The sequence below is a fragment of the Chelonia mydas genome, chromosome 2 (genome assembly GCF_015237465.2).
Source record: "Chelonia mydas isolate rCheMyd1 chromosome 2, rCheMyd1.pri.v2, whole genome shotgun sequence".
Lineage (NCBI taxonomy): Eukaryota > Metazoa > Chordata > Testudines > Cheloniidae > Chelonia > Chelonia mydas.
Genome location: NC_057850.1, coordinates 108,307,320 through 108,330,105, shown reverse-complemented (window position 1 = coordinate 108,330,105; position 22,786 = coordinate 108,307,320). Strand labels below are relative to the sequence as shown.

General features: G+C 40.4%; 1 protein-coding gene across 1 annotated transcript in view; it reads right to left on the bottom strand.

Annotated features, from left to right (window-relative positions):
- JARID2 (jumonji and AT-rich interaction domain containing 2) overlaps positions 1 to 22,786 on the bottom strand; it is a 302,580-nt gene that overhangs the window by 167,034 nt on the left and 112,760 nt on the right. Inside the window, exon 2 of the mRNA XM_007054880.4 lies at positions 5,486 to 5,621. Coding sequence (XP_007054942.3) covers positions 5,486 to 5,621 — 136 coding nt within the window. The remainder of the gene's footprint in view (positions 1 to 5,485; positions 5,622 to 22,786) is intronic.

The following is a 22,786-nucleotide window of genomic DNA, read 5'->3' as shown; positions in this document are numbered from 1 at the left end:
TGTTGTATTTTTATTTAAATTTAAATATTGATTGTTACTATTTGTATTACTGTAGCACCTAGGAACCCGACTGGACCAGGACCTCTGTGTTAGGTGCTGTACAAATGCACACATGCACAAAAAGTAAGCTCTTTGGGGCAGAGCTCGTTTAACAACCACATATGTAAAGAGGAGAAAAATGAATATTCCACCGGAACAGCAGGCATAGTACACTCAGTAAATCAAGAAGTAGACTGAAGATTTAAAGAGAAAAATACATGAAAGTTTTGAATCCCCCAGCCCAACACTAACTAGAACTCATCCTCATGCTTACAAATTCATCAACTAGGTCAGGTTTCTACACAAGTTTGGGAGCATATATTGGGCTAGCATATTTGTAGTTGATTTCATTCATCAGCTTTATGGGACAAACCTAAGGTTACTGACAATTTTATGAACATTGGAGTATTTCTGCTGTCTGCAAAATGACTACCTCATCATCTTTATAGTATATTATTACGGATAGTCTTAACAGAAAAAAATTCTTTGCACTTCTATCGTTTTTGAAGGTAATGCTACCATAAACAAAACAAAAAAAAAATATCTAAAAATAGGATTGTAAAAGGTCATCAAAACTTGGCTCATGAGCTACTCTTAAGGGTTCCGGATTTACTCTTGTAAACACGATGCAAGCAATAGTTAAATCTTTTTTTCTTTTATAGCCATATTTCACATTTAAAGCTATGTAAGAAAACTATTTCAATGAGAACTAGTTTTCCTCTTAAAAGATGACTACTAAAAACTGGTATCTCAATCCCAAACACACCAGTCTCTATTATTAAAATCTTAATTCAAATGACAGACAATAATAAATCAAAATCACAGTACAGGTCTCCTTTGGGTTTTCCAGTGTGCAAGTTCGTTACTATAATCTGAGATAAAGTATCCCATTTAGTTCTACAAAGGGTTTCCTGAAAACTTACAGAAACATCCTCTTCTGATTTTTTGTTCCCACATGTTGGAAGAGAACCTAGTGAACAAAAGGCATATTGTACCAAAAGGATAGTGGGTCATTCCATACTCTGAATATTTAGAGTCAGTGTAAACATACTGATACAGTATATTTCATCAGCTTCCTACATCCTTCCCTCTAAAAAGCCCGCTGGTTAAGTATTGGGGGAGGGGAGTGTTGGGCACGAAGGCAAACGCTAAGTGTACAAAATAATTTTTGAAACTAATTACTAACAGGGACAAAAAAATGAGCTAAAGAAAAAGGTATGAAGAGTTAGGCAGTCCTTAAGGAAACTACTGAACACTAACCAGGACCAGACAAACACCAGAGATTCGGCAATAAATTTAAAAAGCAAGGTTTGTTTTAGAAATAACTATCCACTATGATTTCTTTATCAGTGATATAGGGACAGAGTAGAGGAGTTAATACAATTCAGCTTTCAGTATTTTAAAGACTATTTTAAACAAAAATAATTACGTCAATGTTTTCATTTAAGAGAGTCTTCTATTATACATACTTAGCACAGTTAATTGTGTGTCAGTCTCCTCTAGGTAGAACCAATACAAGCCTTATTGCAGATATAGGCTCCCATAGATGGGGCCATTTCTACTGGATCTGCTTTTCACGCAGTCAGCTAAAATGGTGATGTAAATGGTTCCAGTTGCCAAAACAGTACATATACTACAGCTCACGCTCATTTTAATTCTTTTTGAGGGCTTGTTTGTGACTATTTGTAATCCATAAAAAAAGTTTTAGAAACAGTGGCTGCATGAGGTTATTGAATGTTTCATTTGCCCCTTCTTCCATCATACAGAACTTACTAGGGATAAAAAATACACGACAGGTTGCCATCCCGTCATATTTCTAAAAAGAAGGGGAGATAGTGGGAAATCTCCTGCCAATCTGGACATTGGCACCATGGATACGATAATCTAACTTGGGGTCCTCTCATCTACCTGTGATGGATTTCTGAATACCTAGAAGTGCTTGATGACAATCAGTTGCTCTATAATGAGCGTAGACCTTGATCTCATGGTATCAGAGTCTGTTTTCTGCTTCCAGATACCTACCTGACTTTGCAGTTTGCTGGAGGATGCTCTCCACTGCCTGCAACACACGGTAAGAGTAATACCATGGAGTGAAGACAGTCTCTCTTGAATTTAAGTATACAAAACAACATTCAGGCACTTAATAAGGGGCCTCCTTTCTATGAATGTTGAATACGTGTAGCTCCCATTGAAGAAAGATTCCCATTGAAGTCATCAGGAGTGGACAGTGTTCAACACCTCTGTAAAATCAGGACCTCGTTTAGGTCCCTGACTTATGGTCCCCAAGACTGAAAATTCTGTCTCATGCATATAAAAAGTAGTACCACCAAATTCTGTCCCATATAGGACCTATGCCACACAACTCTTGAGCAAGCCCAATCAACTCTCAAAAGGGGTTCCAAGGTTTATCCCTATCACAACATTTCTTTCCAACACAGTCACAACATTTTCTCACCACTGAATAGTAACCTGGTGAAAATTAAGTATGATCTGCAGTCAAAAAAGCAAACAGGATGTTAGGAATCATTAAAAAAAGGATAGAGAATAAGATGGAGAATATCTTATAGCCCTTATATAAATCTATGGTACGCCCACATCTCGAATACTGCATACAGATGTGGTCCCCTCATCTCAAAAAAGATATACTGGCATTAGAAAAGGTTCAGAAAAGGGCAATAAAAAAAATAGGGGTTTGGAATGGGTCCCATATGAGGAGAGATTAAAGAGGCTAGGACTTTTCAGATTGGAAAAGAGGAGACTAAGGGGGGATATGATAGAGGTATATGAAATCATGAGTGGTGTGGAGAAAGTGAGTATGGAAAAGTTATTTACTTGTTCCCATAATATAAGAACTAGGGGCCACTAAGTGAAATTAATGGATAGCAGGTTTAAAACAAATAAAAGGAAGTTCTTCTTCACTCAGCGCACAGTCAACCTGTGGAACTCCTTGCCTGAGGAGGTTGTGAAGGCTAGGACTATAACAGGGTTTAAAAGAGAACTAGATAAATTCATGGAGGTTAAGTCCATTAATGGCTATTAGCCAGGATGGGTAAGGAATGGTGTCCCTAGCCTCTGTTTGTGAGAGGGTGGAGATCGATGGCAGGAGAGAGATCACTTGATCATTACCTGTTAGGTTCACTCCCACTGGGGCACCTAGCATTGGCCACTGTCAATAGACAGAATACTGGGCTGGTTGGACCTTTGGTCTGACCCAGTATGGCCATTCTCATGTTCTTATTTCCTTATTCCCCGCATAGTAAGTTTTAAATCTAAATTAATGTACGTGGCCATTTTGTTTTATAAAAAACGGAGAGTGATGAACATTTCTTAATGGTCTTTTCCTCCATATCAGACCATTTCTCCCTTTCACAAAACCTCACCCTTCTTTTAAATGAGGGTTAAACAGATCCAGTGAAGGTCAGTGGTCTTCCTTAAATGCCACAGCTCTGCAGCTGGACACCTAGTGAAACATTTCATTAACAGAAAGGAATCAGAAAGGAAGCCCTTCTGGCTCAGAAAAAAAGTAGGGCATATCTATACTTCACCTGAAGTTTCAATTTCCAGCTCCAGCAGATGAACATCCACCAGGTTTGATCAAACTAGAACACTAGAAATAGCACCATATCCACAATGGCATGGGTGGGAGCATGGGCTAGCCACCAGAGTACCATGCTTTCCAAGACCCTAGGTACGTACTTGTGTGGCTAGCTCCTGCTACCACCTGCGCTACTGTAGCGACACTGCTCTTTTAAGCATGCTAGCTCAATCAAAGCTCGGTTGCATATGTCTATCTGAGCTGGAAATGATCACTCCAGCTGCAGTGTAGACATACCTTTAGTCACCCGTGTGTGGAGAGGGGGATTACATTATAGAATACCAGAGTAGTGAGGCATATTCTGAAGACCTAGTCCTCTCTGGCAATGACATAGCCGATGGCATACTCCATGTCTGGTACCTGCATCGAAAGAGCATTCCCAGACAACTCAGTTTTCATCTCGGCTGTCTTTGGAGAAACCAGACACCATACAACCCCCAGTCATCCTGTAACCTGGCACACCATCAAAGCGTTCTAACGCTCAATTACTGTGCTTCACGCCTAGAGATTTTTTTTTTTTTTTTTTGCTTTGACTAAAGAAAACCCCCACAATGGAATAAGAAACTTCAAAAAAAAAAATCATGCTTGACAGAAGATCAATGTAGCAGAGGTGCTGGAGAAAAAAGAAAGCCAACGCTGTTTTGCATACACCTTCAAGCTTATTAGTGGCTTGTGGCTAAAGCTAGAGTGACCCTTTCCTTCAGATTAGTATTTGATATTATTACTGACGTCAGCAGTCAGAAGGTATTCCTTAGTCGCACTGGAGAGGCTATAGTTGTTTATGTGACGCAATAACTTAAACATACACAGACTGTATCTCTCCATCCATCTAGGCATTCCACTAGTATCTGCCTTGTACCTTACAAACGGAAGCTGCATTCAAATATGAATAATCCACCAAGTAAGCACCCAGTTGCTGCTTTAATGTATTAGCGCATGTACAGTTATTCATATGCTGACAAGCATCTGCACTTAGCCTCTACAAAGAAACCCACCAGCTTTTGTCAGTGAAGAGAGAAACACAAACTTGCCCAGAAACTTGAACACTGTCAGTCATTTTCCATTTTCAACCCAGCATGATAAAGCCTATTTAAGGAAGGATCGTGTATCACTGAATGAGCTCAGAAAAGCCAAATTTTATACTCTCCTCTGAAGGCATCACATCTTTCTTACTCAAGAAGAGAGAGCAAGAGTACTGAAAGACTGTGAAATCATTCCTTCAGTGGCCAAAGGGCTTAACGAAAAAGATGAAAAATAAACTCTTACCAATCTCAGCAACTTTTCTTTATTTTCACCTCCCCTCCCACTTCTGCCCATCTGCCTCCATTATGGGGTGAAGAAAGTTGCATGATGGGAACTTGACCCATAGCCCCCAAAGATCCCTGCGCAACTCATTTCTGCCCCACAACAATTTGTGAACATTTCCCAAAAGGCATTGTGTCAGATGGTGGCACATGGCACAGTGGGTTACCTACCCATGGTGCACCACACTTTGCATTTACACAAGCATTCCTGTGAGTATGTGCAGCACTGACACAAGCAGCCAAGCAAGCACGCGCATGAGAAATATGCTAACTTTGGCAGCTGTATGCAGACACAACTTGTGTTGACCAAAGTTTGTAGCATAGACATGGCCTCAGTATCCCGCTTTTATGGCGCCCCGGGTCTACACAGTTTGTTGTAGAGGTAAAGTGAACCCCTTAAGCATTCAAAAACCAAGTTCTCCTGAACTGTGCAGATCAAAAGGACAATGTGTTTGCCAACCTGTGTATTGTCATCTTGCTTCTAAAAACTAGCATTACACTTAAAATGACAGAACTCTTCCAGTTGAACCAAAGAGAAGAGACTTACCATTCACAGTCTTGAGACTCCCATTGATGCCGTCACCATGTTGCCTCTTCTGTGCATTTTTGAATTCCTTTAGAGATAAATAAAGGACCTTTCGTACCACCCTCTCTTCTGACCATGGAATCCCATCACTGTCATCCTAGAGAAAATAATAATGGAAAGGAAACATTTACTGGAAGGATCTAAACAAATGCATTCAAAAGATATCTTCTATCTAGACCAGAGGTGGGCAAACTATGGCCCGCACGCCACATCCGGCCCACAAGACCATCTTGCCCGGCCCCTGAGCTCCCAGTCGGGGAGGCTAGCCCCCGGCCCCTCTCCCCCGCAGGTACACCACTGCACGGGCAGCGTGGCTTGCGCCCGCCCACCTCCCAGGCTTTCCAATAAGCCTGTCCTGTTACTCTGAAGAGGGCGGGGGGGGGGGGGGGGGGGGAGGTGGTTTGGATATGGGGCAGGAGGTCCCAGGGGGCATGGGCCGGTTGGATGGGGCGGAGGTTCAGGCGGGGGGTTGGATAGGTGCTAGAGTCCCGAGGAGTCCCGGGGCGGGGGGGGGCGGTCGGGACAAGGAACGGGGGGGGGGGGGGTTGTTGAATGGGTTGGGGGTCCCAGGGGGGGTTGGATAGGGGTTGAGGCAGTCAAGGGACGGGGGGGAAGGGGGGTTGTTGCATAGGGGGTGGGGTTGGATAGGTCGGAGGTTCTGAGGGGGTCAGTCAGGGGGCGGGAAGTGGATAGGGGGCGGGGGCCAGGCTGTTTGCGGAGACACAGCCTTCCCTACCTGGCCCTCCATACCATTTCACAACCCCGATGTGGCCCTCGAGCCAAAAAGTTTGCCCGCCCCTGATCTAGACAAAGAAATTATAAAGAATAAAAACTGTGTAGCATGCAAACCCCATATAATTTGAACATCAGAGGCATTAACACATGACAGGAACATGGAAATCAAACCATTAGTCCATCTAATCCATTACTCTGCTCCTAGCAATAGCCAATATCAAGTACTATAGAAGAAGTACAATTTATTTTTAAATCCCTATAATGAACCCTACTGCACAGAGAAATTTATCACAGCCAGGAAATATTCCCCCATTCTCAGAGACCGGTAAAAGTAGAAACAACACGGAATTGAGCTGCAGAAAACATTTAAGTAAATACAGTGTACCAACATAACATGTTGTCATTTATGTGCCTCAATATTTTATATACTGATGCAATATCAACTGTTCACTGGCATAACAGTGTATCTGGATTATAGTCGTACAATACATTTGACTACAATGAAGTTACTGTGGTTTAATATCAGAGTAGAGCAACGTGGAATTTGGCCTGTGGAGCATATTGCTTTCTAAGTGACTTTTAGGAGACAAATACTGTATTACAAAAAGGAATACTAGAGTATGTAATATTTGATAGTTGCTTTAGTTAAAAGGTTAGTGCCCTGCAAAATTATTTCCCTTAAGCTTTTAGCATTCTAATCAGTGTAGTTAGAAAATTGTTCTAAGGGCATATGTAGAAGTAAGGTAAGTCTTGTTGCATCTCATTTTCTTACGCTCTAGCTTCCCTGTTGTGGTCTCAGGATTTTTACAATAATAATTTATGGTTTCTAGCCCTAGAATTCCTCAAGGGCTGCGTCCCTGCCAAGTGGGAAGATTAGAGTTTTCTGGACAGCCCTTGTTTACGCAAGCATACCCCACTGCACTGCCACACTTCACTGAGAAACCAAAACACCACTATCAATGATCCACTCCAGAGGGCAATAGGGTTTACATTGTGTGAGAGAAGCGACCAACAACATTAACTTTTTAAAAATAAACTTATTTTAGGGGGACTATCAACACCTTTTCTTAGCTACACCAGTAAGTTATTTGAGGCTGGGAGGAGCCTGTTGAATGCTAAGTATACATCTTTTCCTCCCAATTGCCTGACTGATTACTTGACCAAAATATACATATATGAAGGCCAAACAATGACTACAGTGAAAAAAGTTAGCATCCTGACAGCAGGATGTTCCTCTCACACTAGGGACATGCTACTATACTACAAACAAACACAGAACTATGCCCAGATAGCTTTTGGAATATATGGAACTTCAAGCCAAGAAACCAGGACTTTGTAATTGAACTGAAACATTTATGGAAAAATTCTCTAGGCAAGTACTTTAAAGAGAATGGTGATCTCAATTGCCCCGACAACAGATGTTTATATAAACTGAATTTCAGTTTGCCATTTTCCTGCCAATACAAATTCAGTCCACACTTTTCTCCTCTCCCCTACTAGGCGTGACCAGAACTGGCAGAGTGAAGACAGTAATCAAATTGGAGGTTTCCACGCTATACGTAATTTTAATAAAGATTAGCAGGATTGTCAGTTGTATTTTTCCGACACACCAACACATACTGAAAGTAAACTACAGCAGGGACCGCTTCTGATGTAGAACAATGTTGACAACAAAGTTTGCCATCACTGCTGGCAGTGTGCTGACCTCTCAGTTAGTTAGATGAGAAAAGCATGATGATTTAATTAAGAGTTTTCCCTTCAGTGGTAAAGGTATTTTTGCTCAGTTAGAAAAAAGGCCATAACATCTAATGCATTTGTCTGAGTTTATCATTTTAGTGTTTATAACATGAAGAGTCTACTGTTTCCTTAAAAATGTTAAATTGGTATTTGTACATGCGGCTACACGGATGACCGGGGCAAGGAAAAATGTGGTGTGCTCTAAAATGGTACTTCAAATATGGCCTGAGGACATTACCTATGAGTTGTGATGCCATAGTCAAGTTACATGGGTCATCCAAACAAGAAACAACAAAAACTTTATCACCCTACACGGTTACATATTTTGTTTAAACTACAGATACGAAACAAATAAGAATTCATAAATAGGTCAAGAAACTCCCTGGTGCCTTTTTCTTAGATCCACCAACCGTAATGGAGAAACCACTGGTAAAAACTGCTTCGCTCCCACTTCTCCCTCCCACCCCCACCCCAGCAATTGCAATGCCCCTGGAGTCCTGAAATTCACTTGAAAACTACAGCAAGGGCCTGTACTGATCCTGGCAGATAAAAATGCAGCTTTTCTAAATTCAAGAAATCCTACTGAAATCCACTTAACCATGATATGGAAACTGACTACCACTGAAAGAACATGGCAGCATATTTTGTTCCAATACCCACAAAGTGAAATTTGCTGACAATGACCTTTAAAATATTCCTGGCACACACGGATCAGAGAGCAGAGTGCAACTGAGTGACCTGTGAAATGTACAGTATATTCTCCGGAACATCTTAGTTACAGACACAATTCAAGAGGAAGTAGTAAAGGAAAATCTGAAGAGAGAGGCATGTCTAACCTACTTTACTTAGGTTTAGACAATTCACTTTTTTAAAGCTACTAAAACATGTAGATCAACGGTTTTATCCTTCTCCTCCTACAAAGTACTATAGACCCAGAAGAGGCCCCGGTAGAACTTTTACCAAGACATAGTGCCATCGCACAGTGAAATTTGTTTGTTATTGTTTTTAAGTTGGCAGCTACAGCCTTACCACAGAACATTCTCTGGTAACCTCACACCTGCTGAAGGACCTGATGAGCAGTAGTTCCATCAGAGAACAAAGGGGTCCCAAAAATTAGCAACAACTATAGCTCTCTGCAACCACTAAAGCTATAAGATTATATTTCACATTATTACAGAGCAATCTTCTCCTTTGTGTAACTGTAGAACCAAGACGAATCATGCTGGCTTAATCTTCACACCACAATAGTGGCACTTGCTATTTATATGCCCCAGAAGGAGGGTGTCTCCACAACCAGAACTTCCACCCACCCAGAGTCCTACCCACACTGCAATATGAGAAGGCCACAACAAAGCAGCCACCCCACTTCAATAAAGACTTCAATTTCACCAATACAGTATCCTCCAAGAACAGCAAAATAAGAGACCAAGCCATTGCCAATAATCATGGTTGCACATCTCCACATCTTAAAAAAGCAATAAAAATATATCATCATCACAAGCTACATTTCCCCTCAGGCATCCAATATAAAAGCAGACCGGAGGGAGAAAGCAGCTGACCTGGAACCCAACTGCATTCTTTCAGCTAGCAAATTCCAACTCTTGACACATTTAGTTATAATTGCACAGGTCAGAACTTTGCCTCCTAACATCAGTGAAGGAAGACTTGCCGAATGTCTCACTTTGTATGCTACCAGTTAATTGGGTTAGTTAACTCACCTGACAAACTAGTATACGTGTGCATTAAAAACCATTTTGGAATGCCTTATAGTGAAAGACTCAAGGAGCTCAATTTAGTTATCTTATCAAAGCTATGGCTAAAGGTTGACTTGATCAGAGTCTAAAAGTAACAGAAACAGAAATGTGATAAGAGATCTAGCAGACAAAAATGTTCAAGATGTAATGGCTGGAAGCTGAACCTAGTCAAATCTAGACTAGAAATAAGGTGTAAATGTTTTAACATGGAGGGTAGCCAACCATTGGAACAACGTACCAAGGATTGTGGTGGATCCTCGATTTTAAAATTTCCAATAATGAAGTTTGGATGTTGTTGTTAAAAAAAAAAAAAAGGGGGCAAAAAAAAATGCTCTGTTTCAAACAAAAATTAAATAGGTGCAAATCCTAAGGCTTGTGTTAAACAGGAGGTCAGGCTAGACGATCACAATGGTTCCTTCTGACCAATGTTCCCTCTAATTTTTGACAGCACGCATGCACAAAAAATTTCTTCTGTGCAAATTTTTGTGCGCGCGGTGTTTCACCATGTGTGCGGGGTTTAGGATCTGTGTGCGCGCACACATGCACAGCTTAAAGGGAACAGTGCTTCTGACCTTATAATATATAGTTAATTTTATTTATAACTGAAGTAGTTCAAGTCCCAACAGATCACAGAGTTAAAATGCTAATTGCAGAATTTCTTTTAAATTGTTACAAAAACAATTAATTTATTTTCCTCATCTGTTAAACAGTTTCGGGAGGCTTGGTATCACACATGTAGTATCTAAACATCAGGTACAAAGTGCCTGCTAGTGGCAGATTGCTGAATACAATATGGAAGAAGAAAATACATCATTCCCTATGATTTGGCACACAACCCTCTACCAGCCAGAGATGAGTAGCAAGCTTCTGTAGAACTCTGAGCTCTGCTAAATGTACCAAGGACAACCCTGATCCAAGGTAACTGGTTTGTAAATTTTTCTTTATTTGTAAAATTTCATACTCACTGTTTTCGAAGCTAAGTGACAAACTACTGTCATATACAAATCATTTTAAAGTGGTTTTATTTTAAATTCTTTACCTGTGCCACTCTGCACCTCACTATGCAACCAGAGCTTACAATTTGTTCACTGTGGGTGAAACTCAACCCTGTGCAGAGGTCCTTCACAAGGACTATGCACCACTTAAGCTCCATTTTGAGAATTAAAGTGGTGCATAAGCCCTCAGTACAGGGTTGAATTTCACCCTTTTGAATGCTACTACTTTACAAGCACCAAAAGCACTATTACTTTTGCTTCCATATTCATTCAACAGATACCACATTCTTAGGCTCGGCCTAGCCTTTAGTAAATAGTTCATATGGTAAAAAAGCAGCTGAAGCAAGGGCAAATGCACACAACACAGAAGGCTATTTGTTTTACTTTACATAAATAGTTTAACTGCAAGGATGGCTTTATTTAAAAAGAGTCAGGACTTTGTAAGGTACAAGGATAGTTATAGACACGTAGGTTATGACTCAGTATGTCTGGCATATTTCCAGTTCTCTTGGGTCTTTCCCCAGCAAGCACTTCTTGACCCCATTTCTCATGCCAAGTGGCAATCAGCAAAACAATAAACAAATCCAATCAAACAAAAAAAGCCTAGCACAGGAGCCAGCAGTTGGTAAAGATTACCATGGCACCCACTGCATTAAATGAATATGATTTCATAGTATGGTGGCCCCAAGGGGTCCTCCCAAAGATAAGAAGGTCAGTCTGAAGTAATGGGAAAAATACGCCACAAGTTTCGGTCCTTTCCTCAGAGATATTTTTGAACGAGATCTATTTAAAAGATGGTTTTCTTGCTGGCTAAAATATGAAAGAATCTGCCTTCGGCATGAATAGTAGAGTGAATTTTTTGGGAGAACGACTGGATGCCAATCCTCCATGTACAGCATAAAATGCCCCTTACTGTCCAACCAATGTCCCTAAACCCTCTTCTGGAGTAACAACTTCTGGACATGAAAGCTTAGTTCCGTCCTCACACCCAATAAACCACTGTGCTCAGCACAGACTAGCAAGAGAAGTTATATCTACAGCACAGGTATGTGAAGCCAGGCTTTTTAGAGCTTTTCATTACTCTACAACACAGCTATTTAAAGTGAAACTTTCAACACATTCTAGTAGCAATCATTCAGTCTAGATTTTCTATAGTTAAGTGCTATATTATGCTTAAATAGAGCTATATTCAGTCTGCAAGGCGTAATCCCTAATTTTTATTGTTTACTAGTTTCTACCAAACTCTCTGAATAAAATTCATACTTAATATTTAACTTTTTTTAGCAAGTTTAACTATCCAGAGGGTGCAAGTGTTGCTCATTTAAAACAAACTTTTTATAGAAATACAGTGCAAAAAAGTAAAACCTTCTGAAGGAGTTAAATTGATGACGATTGATAAGGCTTTATGAATACAGATTTCTGCCTGCTCAGAAACCTAACATCCTGTCTAATGTAGGAAAATAGCTAACATTTTTTATTGTGACCTAGCACATTGTCAAATATGACTTTGCACATAACAGACAGTCTAACATTAAAAATGGCTTATGTATTCTATGACAAGCAGCTAGAGTCATTCATAGCCAACTGACATTGTTTAAAACAGGGGTGGGCAAACTTTTTGGCCTGAGGGCCACATCTGCGAATAGAAATTGTATGGTGGGCCACGAAGGCTCACAAAATTGGGTTGGGGTGCGGGAGAGGGTGGGGGCTCTCGTTGGGGGTGTGAGTTTCGGGGTGGGGCTGGGGATGAGGAGTTTGGGGTGCAGGAGGGTGCTCCGGGCTAAGATCAAGGGGTTTGGAGAGTGGGGGGGGGGGGGGAGGGAATCAGGGCAGGGGCGTGAGGAGAGGCTCAGGGGTGCAGGCTCCGAGCAGCGTTTACCTCAAGCGGCTCCTGGAAGCAGAAGCATGTCCCTTCTCCAGCTCCTATGAGGAGGCACAGTCAGGCAACTCTGCACGCTGCCCAGTCCGCAGGCACTGCCGCTGCAGCTCCCATTGGAGCACCCAGGAGCCCGAGCGGGGCCATGCCGCGGCTTCCAGGAGCCATGTGGAGCGGACCCTGACCGAGCACCCCAGCTGGAGCACCAGAGCGGGGCTGAGCCGCTTGGAGCAGCTCCCAAACCAGTGCCCCAGCTGCAGCTCACGGGTCGGCTTAAAAAGGCTTGCGGGCTCGATCCAGCCCGCGGGCCGTAGCTTGCCCACCTCTGGTTTAAAAGGTTTTAAACTGTGTTTACATTAGGTGCAATATGTGTTGGCTAGCATGGAGGGAATTCTCTCTATTAGTAGTACAATTAGCATTTAGTGCTTTAGGTATTTAGATTTTTTTTTTCCCCCCTAGAAAATTTCCTGTCAATTTTTCCTTTAAGACCTTCTGGTACGAGGCAGCTCTTGTAGACTAGGTATGGGGTTAATTTGGAGGAGAACCCTCTTTTCATGATTGGTGAAGAGGGGGAAAAAGGGAAAACAAAAATCTTCCCTTCTGTCTGCCCACACGAGGCTACTAAGAGGGAACACTACTTCACATCTTTCCTACTACAGTTCCCATTCCTGGCAACCTACACTCTTGGTCCTGCTCTACACTTAAAAATTAAGATTGACCTAACTTGGTCGCTCAGGACTGTGAAAAACGTTGTGGCTGGAAGGCTGTAGTTAAGTTGACCTAGCCTCTGATGTCGACAAACCAGAGTCTTCTGTCAAACTAGCTATCGGCTCTTGAAAAGGTGGATTAACTACATCGATGGAAAGGCCCCCTCCACCGATGTAAGAAGCATCTACACTAGTGTTACAACTGCTCAGCTGCAGCACCATAGCAGTGCCACGGTAGTGTGCCACGGTAGTGTAAACATGGCCCCAGAGAATATATAGGTGCTTCAAAGTACATCTCTCTTTCTCTCAGGTCTCACACATGAGCTGCATGGCAGACAAAACGCCACATGGTTTTGTGTAACGAAAGGACTTAAGAAGGTTTGAGTCTGATTTACTTAATCTTGTGCACATAACCATACAGTGATGGAGGGGAATAATATATTTGAAAACCTTTTTCTAAGTACAAGTTACTAGTGATTTTGGGCACATTAAATTTTTGGGTGCCTACCCTGAAATACCTTGAAGAAGCCCCGTTTTCAGAGGGCAACTCCAGTTGCATTTCATATAAAAGTCAGACCTCTCTTTTAAAAAAAAGAAAAAAAAAGTTTCTCAAAATAGGCACCCCAAAACTGAGGTACCCAAAATCATTAGACATTTTAAAAAATTTTGGCCTTAAAATGTTAAAAATCCATTTAGTACTGGCTCCATGGGTAACTCATTCTTTAATAAACATTCAGTGCCCTCAGCAATGGTTTTGCAAATCTAGGAAAGTAGCACATCTAGGAAAGTATATGAACATATTGAAAGCATACAAAAACATATTATGGGGGAGGGATAGCTCAGTGGTTTGAGCATTGGCCTGCTAAACCCAGGGTTGTGAGTTCAATCCTTGAGGGGGCCATTTAGGGATCTGGGATAAAAATGGAAGATTGGTCCTGCTTTGAGCAGGGGGTTGGACTAGATGACCTCCTGAGGTCCCTTCCAACCCTGATATTCTATGATTCTATAACTGTTGTTCTTGTTGGTCTACCAAGGTAAATATTTGAAGAAATAGTAAACCCAAATTAATTTACACTAACATCAGTTTTGAAGTTTTCATTTATCAAATTAGAACAGAACTTCAGATGTGTCTTTCATCTGGCCAGAGTTTGCCTGGATGCTATGACATACTAAAAATGCATTTACAATTTAATGATCATTTTGCACCCAGAAGAAAGGAGTTCAGACTTCAACTTAAACAAAACAACACACACAAACAAGTCTCAAAAGAAGTTTTTGGGTTTTTTTCCAGTGGCCAGTAAATGGGAGGGAGAGACAGAAAAGCAAGATAGGATGACAACATTATTGTAACCTTAATGGCAGCGAAAGCAGTACAGAAGGAATTCAAGAGATTAAAGTCACTCTGATGTCTAACACTTTAAAAAATAAAATTTCAAAACAGTATGGCTGTTTTCATTCAAACTGCCTTTAAACCCTGTATACATCATTGTATTCAGATGGAAAAATACTCCTTTTTATATTCTTAATTCCACCACAATACTAAAGGATCACCACCCACCAAAACCTAGAATGACCTATATGTCAGGAAATAAAGCTGTACGATAAATATAAATGAGAGCTTCTTTAATTTTTTTTTTTAAAAAAAGGGATACCACCCCACAATACTATTCATATGAAAAAAAATCACTTTTAGCACAGCGTCAGTCTTTTACAGGATTATTGCTTGAAACCAATTTATATCTGATCAAAAGCTTATTGGATTTGGGTTACGGGACATTTGTCTTTAAATTAAGAATGTCCCCTAAAATACAGGATGGTCAGTCACTTTATGTGCAACTGTGGGACCTGCACACACATACATTTCTCTTCTCCCTCCCTCCCTCCCAGTACTGAAGCAAAATAATGAAATGAAAAGCAACAGTTCCAAAATAGAGAGAGTAATCAGATTAAAGTGAAACTGACAGCACACACTCATATGCAGCAAATATGACTTCTATGAAACACCATAAAATAATGCGGACTGGTCTTTGATTACAGACTATTAAAATACTACAGCTGAAATCGGATTGTGACCTGTTGAAAAATCATTTATTACATAACAACTCTGACAGTGTGACTCTCTGGCCACCAACAGAGTCTTTTAAAAATCTGCTGGGGAGCTGCCAATTCAGCTCTTTGCAGTTGGGGAAGGTGGGACATCTGAGCCAGCAGTCAAGGCAGCCACATGTGCTGTGACATCCATAGCCTTCCACCTTTGTGGTTAAATGGTACAGCCCAAGAATAAAGCAGGAAGGAAGGAAAGATCAAGAATGCTTTGCCTCTCCAGTTAAAAATTGCTGCTTGGAACTGGGAGATTCCACATTCTACATATTCTCTCAGCCTCTGAGCTCTAATTAAAGCTCTTCACTGAGCACATCTCCGCACGCAGCACATAGAATGCAGCGGGAAAGCGTATAAAGTAGCTCCAGATAATTAAACTCAGGCATCTTGTTCCTAATGAATTTCATTTGGATTCGGCTCTGATTTCTTATAGTTTTCAAGCCAAACAGTATGCAATATGCTAACAACCACAATAAAAAGTGATCTTTACATTTCAGAGGTTTGACAAATCGTAGGTGTGAGCTTTCCTGAACTCAACCCAAACATGCTGCATCCAATTACCGTCAGACTGAAGAACCCTCAGAATAGAATGCCTGACCCTTAACTCATGAAGTTGTAACCTTTGTCACGTGCCAAAAGCAGCAGTATAATTACAGCAATAACAGACCACAACAAAAATTAAAATGGCTTGGAAGTCCATTTAAATGCATCTTCTCCACTGTTCTTGCTAGTCATTATTTTAAAGGGACCTAAAGATGCACTAGGCACTTCACAGCGCCTGGAAGGCCATTGCGGATCAGATCAGGGATACTGGACATCTTCGAGGGCTGGACAACATTAGAGAAGTTGCACCAGTGAAAGTAAATCTATTCACGAGTACAACACTTCTAGAGTAGACCAGCCCTATGGTTAATAATTTCTCTCTGTTTTTAAGGACGTTCAGCTATGTAGGAACATAAACAAGAAAACTAAGGCTTTGTCTATACCAAAAAAGCCAGTACAGGTTATGTCAGGTCCCCAAATGCAACATGTTAAATAGGCAAAAGGACTTTTTTGTGATAATTGTGTCTACACTAGGGCTTTTGCCAGCCCAGCTATGTTGGTTAGGGGTATGATTTTTTTTTTCCCCACACCCCTAACCAACACAGCTATGCCAACAAAACTTTTGCAGACCAGGCCTAAGTCAGCCACAAGAAATCCCTTCCCTTGTCAAACATTTCTAGGCTTAGGCTTCTCGCCTTCCAATTAGTCCACAGGATCTCTCTCATTCAGGAAGTCACCAGGATTAAGATGAGGTAAAAGCCTTCTTTTCATAGAATATCAGGGTTGGAAGGGACCTCAGGAGGTCATCTAGTCCAACCCCCTGCTCAAAGCAGGACTAATCCCCAATTTTTGCCCCAGATCCCTAAATGGCCCCTTCAAGGATTGAACTCACAACCTTGGGTTTAGCAGGCTAATGCTCAAACCACTCGGCTATCCCACCCCCCTTCTTCTGCTCCTACTATAGATAATTACAGGGGTGAACTAAACCATTCTGAGACTACTTCGGATACATCTTCCCCTCTCAAGACTTTTAAGCCTGTCTACACTCCAAATTTTCACCAATTTAACTAAACTGTTTTCTAAACTGATGCAGTTAAACTGATGCAACCTCCTTGTATGGACATTCTTACACTGGTTTAAGCGTGTTAATATTTAGTTACTTAATTTGGTAACCAATGGAGTTCTTGTGGGCAACTTAGTTCCTTGTACATGTTCTCAGGTAGCTGAACACTCTTTAAAACAGGACTAAACGGCTTAACATAGGGCTGGTAATAAACCCAATTAAGTTAAATCAACATGAACCACTCACACTAATTTAACATACATACTTAACTGAACAGCTTAGGTTAGTGCACTCTCTGTGTGAAGACCAGGCCTTATATCTGGAGGAGGCTAAGGATGTGTCTACACAGCAAAGAAAACAAACAAACAAAAAAACCAACAAGGTGGAGCCTTGGTCAACTGACTTGGGCTTGAGGAGCTTGAACTGCAGGACTACAAACAACTGTGTGAACACGATGGCTGATCCTGGACTCTGAAACCTAGTGACGGGGAGGGCTCAGAGCCCGGGCTCCAGCCCGAACCTGAACATTTAATACTGCTATTTACAGCCCTGTAGTTCAAGCACCATGAGCCCGAGCCAGTTGACCCAGGTTCTGCAACTCACTGCCACTTTTTTTGCACTGTATAGACATACCCTTACAGTCTTTCAGGAGATAAGGGCTTGCACACACCAACAGCAAAGAGGTACGGTCTCTACTTTCAAAGTTGTATTCTGACTTTCAATAACTTTCCAATAGGCAAGAAACTGTCACGCAGTGTTCCAGGAAAACTCATAACTAAATAAAAAGGCATCTGCTCCACAGTTTGTCACCTAGTGACTATTCAGTGAATCTGTCCAATAACTTCCAGAAGTACGGCAGAGCATCTACTCCAATTAATTCAGGCTAAAAAGTTATAAAGGCACATACCAAGTACTGCATTCACGGCAGCTTACTAGGTATGCTAAAGCTAAGTACTTCAAAATATACTAAGGTACAGAGTCATGCTATTAGATGTTTAAAAAGCTGACAAATGCCTATGCAGTCCTCTTACTAGGCATTGCCATATGTGATCTGCAGTGATCAATATATTTTAAAACAATGGAAGCAGGAGTAACTGAAAGCCACAGGTATCACTGAGGCAGCTGAAGTGATGAAATCAGTGATGACACCTTTTTTAAAAAGAAAAACTAGAAAAAGCGTGGAGCTTTCTGAAGGGAACAGGTTCTTCTATCTGCATGGAAAGACATTTTAGTGCACAGATAGTTCACAAAATGTAGCTATTTGGTAGAGTTGGTAAAAAAAAAAAAAAAAAAAAAAGAGACATATCCATGAAGATTTTTCAACCAGCTTATTATGGACTAAGCATGCCTTTTGGAAAATTTCAAATGTCAATGAAAATTTTTTTAAAAATGCATGAACTTTTTGCTGCATTTTTTAACCAACTCTGCTCTTTCAGAATATTGAGAAGTAAACCTAATACAAAATGTCTAAAAAAATTATTATTTCCAACCCTGCTTTTGGAGTGAGTTAAGTGTCTATAAAGACCACAAAATGCAAAACAAATTTCTCAGCTTTACAAGAACTGGTTTGTTTATCATTCTTCTACTCTCCTTTCTCCATCTCTAGCTGATCAATGGAAACTTTTAAACTTTACCAAAGTTATCAGAGGCACATCAAAGATAACCATTATGCTTTCAAGTGCACTAACTGACATTTTAGCACTTACAAATACTTTTACCTTAAATTGAGCAGTAAAGCACAAAGATGAAGATGAGACTTGCTTCAACTCCTGTTGGAATTCCCCACATTTTAAAGGGGGGTGATTTTCAAAGTCTTTTTTATTTCTTCATAGAGAGGGCTTCAGATTATATCAAACTACAAACATAATGCACTTCAAATATTTAAACATTTCACAAACTTAAGAGCTTTTCCATAAAAGTTGTAAATGGCATCACAGCTATAACTCTCAAGCTTCTAAGATTTAATGAATTATGCAACTGCTGTCAAAAGTCAAACTGCAGTCTAAGCATTGCTATTTTCAAGCTACAGGTATTTAAAAATCCACAAATATATTATGAACCACATGGTGCAAAGTGAAAAAACAACATGTTAAAGACCTTACAGGTGTGTGTTTGGTTTTGGTTGGCTAGTTTTTGTGTTAGGCTTTCTAAGTCAAAATAAAACACAAGAAAAACTGAGTTAGTCTATTTCAGGTTTTCCTATAGTGCCCATCACAGGATCCACATTACTGTTGTCACAAGAACCTTAATGTGCTCTGTTATATCAGATATATAAAATTCCACTCTTCGGATACTTATGTGTAGTACATAATCTATGAGGGCCCAATTCCAGCTATAAATCACCCAATTAATCCCTCCAATTTCAGAGGAGCTCCTCAAGTGAGTAAGGATTGCAGGATTGGATCCATTTACTCCATTACAATTAGATATTTGCACAGTTGTATTCTTTTTCTGTTAGAGCAATCCACATTCAATCCTGATATTAATTTTAATTTTCTCAGTGCACTAAATATCAGGGTTTTAACTATTTAATTCATTTTTGGATCTCTTTTAGGGTTTTATAATGCCTCCCATCCCCACAGAATCGCAGCACAAAAGATGCCTTTTGGACAGGTTTGTTTATACCCCGTACGGCAGAAATCAAATATAAAACATTACAAATCCAAGAAGCAACAGGCAAATACAATACACAGCAGACAGTAATGAAAAGTATTAAACATGGCAAACCCAGTACCCCTGAAAACTCCCCTCCTCCTCCATACACAGGGATGCATTCCCATCTAGTAAGCTCAAAGACAGAATAGTGGTGGTGGGCATTATAAAAAAAAATATAAAGGCCAACTTAAATAAAGTAGGACTCTCATCATAGGCTAACGGAAGCCACTGCGGGATTTTGATTGGCCTTCTGCTGGGGAAATTTCTGCAGCCAAGAACCATCAACTAAGAAATACCTAACCCAATCCTGACCAAATCTCAGGACCCACTCCCCCCCAAAAAAAGGTCTATGCAGGGCCACAGGAAAGAGACCATTCATTATTTGAGCATTCAGGTTCTAGTATTTAGGATGATGAAGGTGTCAAGAGTTCACTTGAGCCAGTGGAATATCTCACAAAGCCAACTTGCCTTCATTTTATAGCAGCGAACTAATATTTAACTCAAGTTGGCCCCCAGAATTTTAAATTCTATAACATAAAACAAATCCTTTGCTGGCTCAACCAAAAAGGTGCAGTTCAGAGGTAGGTCCTTGATCAGACTAGGCAGGTTAAGATAAGAGAGATCCTTCCTCCTCTCCCAGTTTCACCTTTTTTTATTTTGCCTGCTGGGTCCTGACTGGCTTTGGCCTGCTTCCAGTCCTTCTACTGCTGGAGGACCAACTCTCCTTGGTTTCCCCAGCCATGGATCCGAGTGGCCTCTGTAGGTAGATACTGGAGGTCTAAAACTAGGGGGCAGTAAATGCCCGGTACACTGTGTCACAGAAAGGTGTTCGATTAAATTATGGACTAGCAAAACCTAACAAAAAACAAACAAAACCAGTAGGTTTTTGTAGCTGGGATTTACAGTGGAAATACAGAGATGGATTTTTAGGATCCAGGCAGTGATTTCATACTATGTACTGTAGGTTTATTCTCTATAGTTCAAACTTCCATCCCCCACACCCTTTTAACAGACAAATCACTTTTTCTGCTGAAGTTGTATGGAATGTTTCCCCTCTATGCTTCAAATACCATAATGAAGATTAAATATTAGTTCTGCTTTGTGACAATGTGAACTGAAAATAGATTGCTTCCCTACAAGTGAATCCAACAATGTCAGTGAACCATCCAAGATGTATATAATTCAAATTAACTAGCACACTACTCAAAAGGAGATTTACTGGTATGCCCATGCTCCTGTATTCCTCAAAGCCTTTCAACTCCTTAAGCATGAGTTCAATGTCAGATTATAATCATAAAAGCACAGTGCATAATCATAAAACTGCTAGCTCATATCAAGACTGTTTGCTCCCAAACCTTGCACAAATATCATTAAGACTGCATCATATCTCAGCAAGCACCTCCTCCTCTTCCATTAATCAAATTCAAAACAGTTGCATCACCTCTGTGAATTGTACATACAGCCATACCTCTGAGATGGATCTTTCCTGCTCTGTCCCACATACTTTTACCCACCAAGAGTATAGCATATACCAAATTTTCTGATAAAGGCACTTTTGAAGTTGTCACTGTCCCTTTAAGTGTTCCTTTCGGATATACAGGGGTACATAGTGGCATATTTTGCAAGAAGTTACTAGTGCACTTGAACATGAATAACAGTTTACAAGCCAAATGAGCAATGTATGCAATCTTACATCTTTAAAAAGTAGCTCCTTAGGTCCTGATCCTGCAATTGATTCTGCATGGAGCTCCATTAACTTAAATGGGGCTCCACATGGAAACATATCCGCTCATGCAGAGTCAGTTACAAGACAAGTGCCTGAGCCTATAATTAGCAATGCCATAATTTAGGCTCAAATGACATGACTGACTCCATTGTGCTACCAATGCTCTATTATTTTACCTTTGTTTTACCCCTCTTGAGCATTCCCAGTATGTCAAAGGACTGCAGGCAATGTAGGATGTTCCCAGTCGTACATCATAGGACGGGAAAGCCAGGAACTTTCAAGTTCTAAAGCTAAACTTGTAGCATAGACTTGAGCAATTCAATTAATGATTGTTCGCCTATCCATAATAGACCGAATTCTATTCCCAGTTACATCTGGGCATTCCCACCGAGCAGAATGGAGTTCCATTGATATAACTAGGGGCAGAATCCAGCCCTAATTTAAGGGGGACTGCATGAAATCCTGTCTCTACTGACAATCAACTAGAGTTTTGCCAATGACTTCACTGGGGTTAGATTAAGCGATCAATATTTCCTTACCTATCTCAGAGGAATATTGTGAGAAGTAGCTAATGTTTGTACATGCAGTATCAAGATGTAAAGTGCTGTGAAAGCGCAAAGAATCATCATCAGACGCAAACACCTTAAAAATATTTTACATGAAAACTAAAAATAAACCACTAACAGGCAGTAAATACGGTTTCCCCCTTCTTATACAAATGAATGCAATCAAATTGAAGTTAAATATTTTTCCATCTGGATGTCAGAAAAATCGATCAGCAGCACCTACTGAGCTAAAATGAAAAAGGTGAAAAGGAACTCCAACAGACAGTCAATACCTAGGCGAGTATCGCATCAGCTTTGAAAATCTGTATGCCTACTGCACCTGCTGTTTAAAAAAACAAAACAAAAAAACTGTAGTGTGATACTGTTTACTCTCTCAGTCCAATTTGCAGATTTACTCTTCATTTTGTGTACTGAATGAATATTTACTCTCCAGTGAGTTTAGTTAGACTTGCACAATCGTAAGTTTGAAAAGAAAAAAAAAGAGCTGAAGTTGCATGCTACCTTTCAACAGCCCTGCCAGTTGGAAATATGCCATCGATTGTCTGCTCAGTATGTGATAAGAAAGCAAAGTAAGCTGCTTAACAGAAATTCACTTAACTTCTTCATGTTTACTTTAAGTTTAGAAAATGGTAAGGGTGAAAGCAGATTAAACATTTTTCCTTTTACAGACATCCTCCTCATTTGGAAACAAGATTTTAAGCTTACTTACCAATTTATAGCTTGACTAGTTTTTTAAATGTTTGGGAAGTTGGAAAACAAAGTACAAATAGAAGTTAGCCGGAAGATCTCTCCGATTATAAATCTG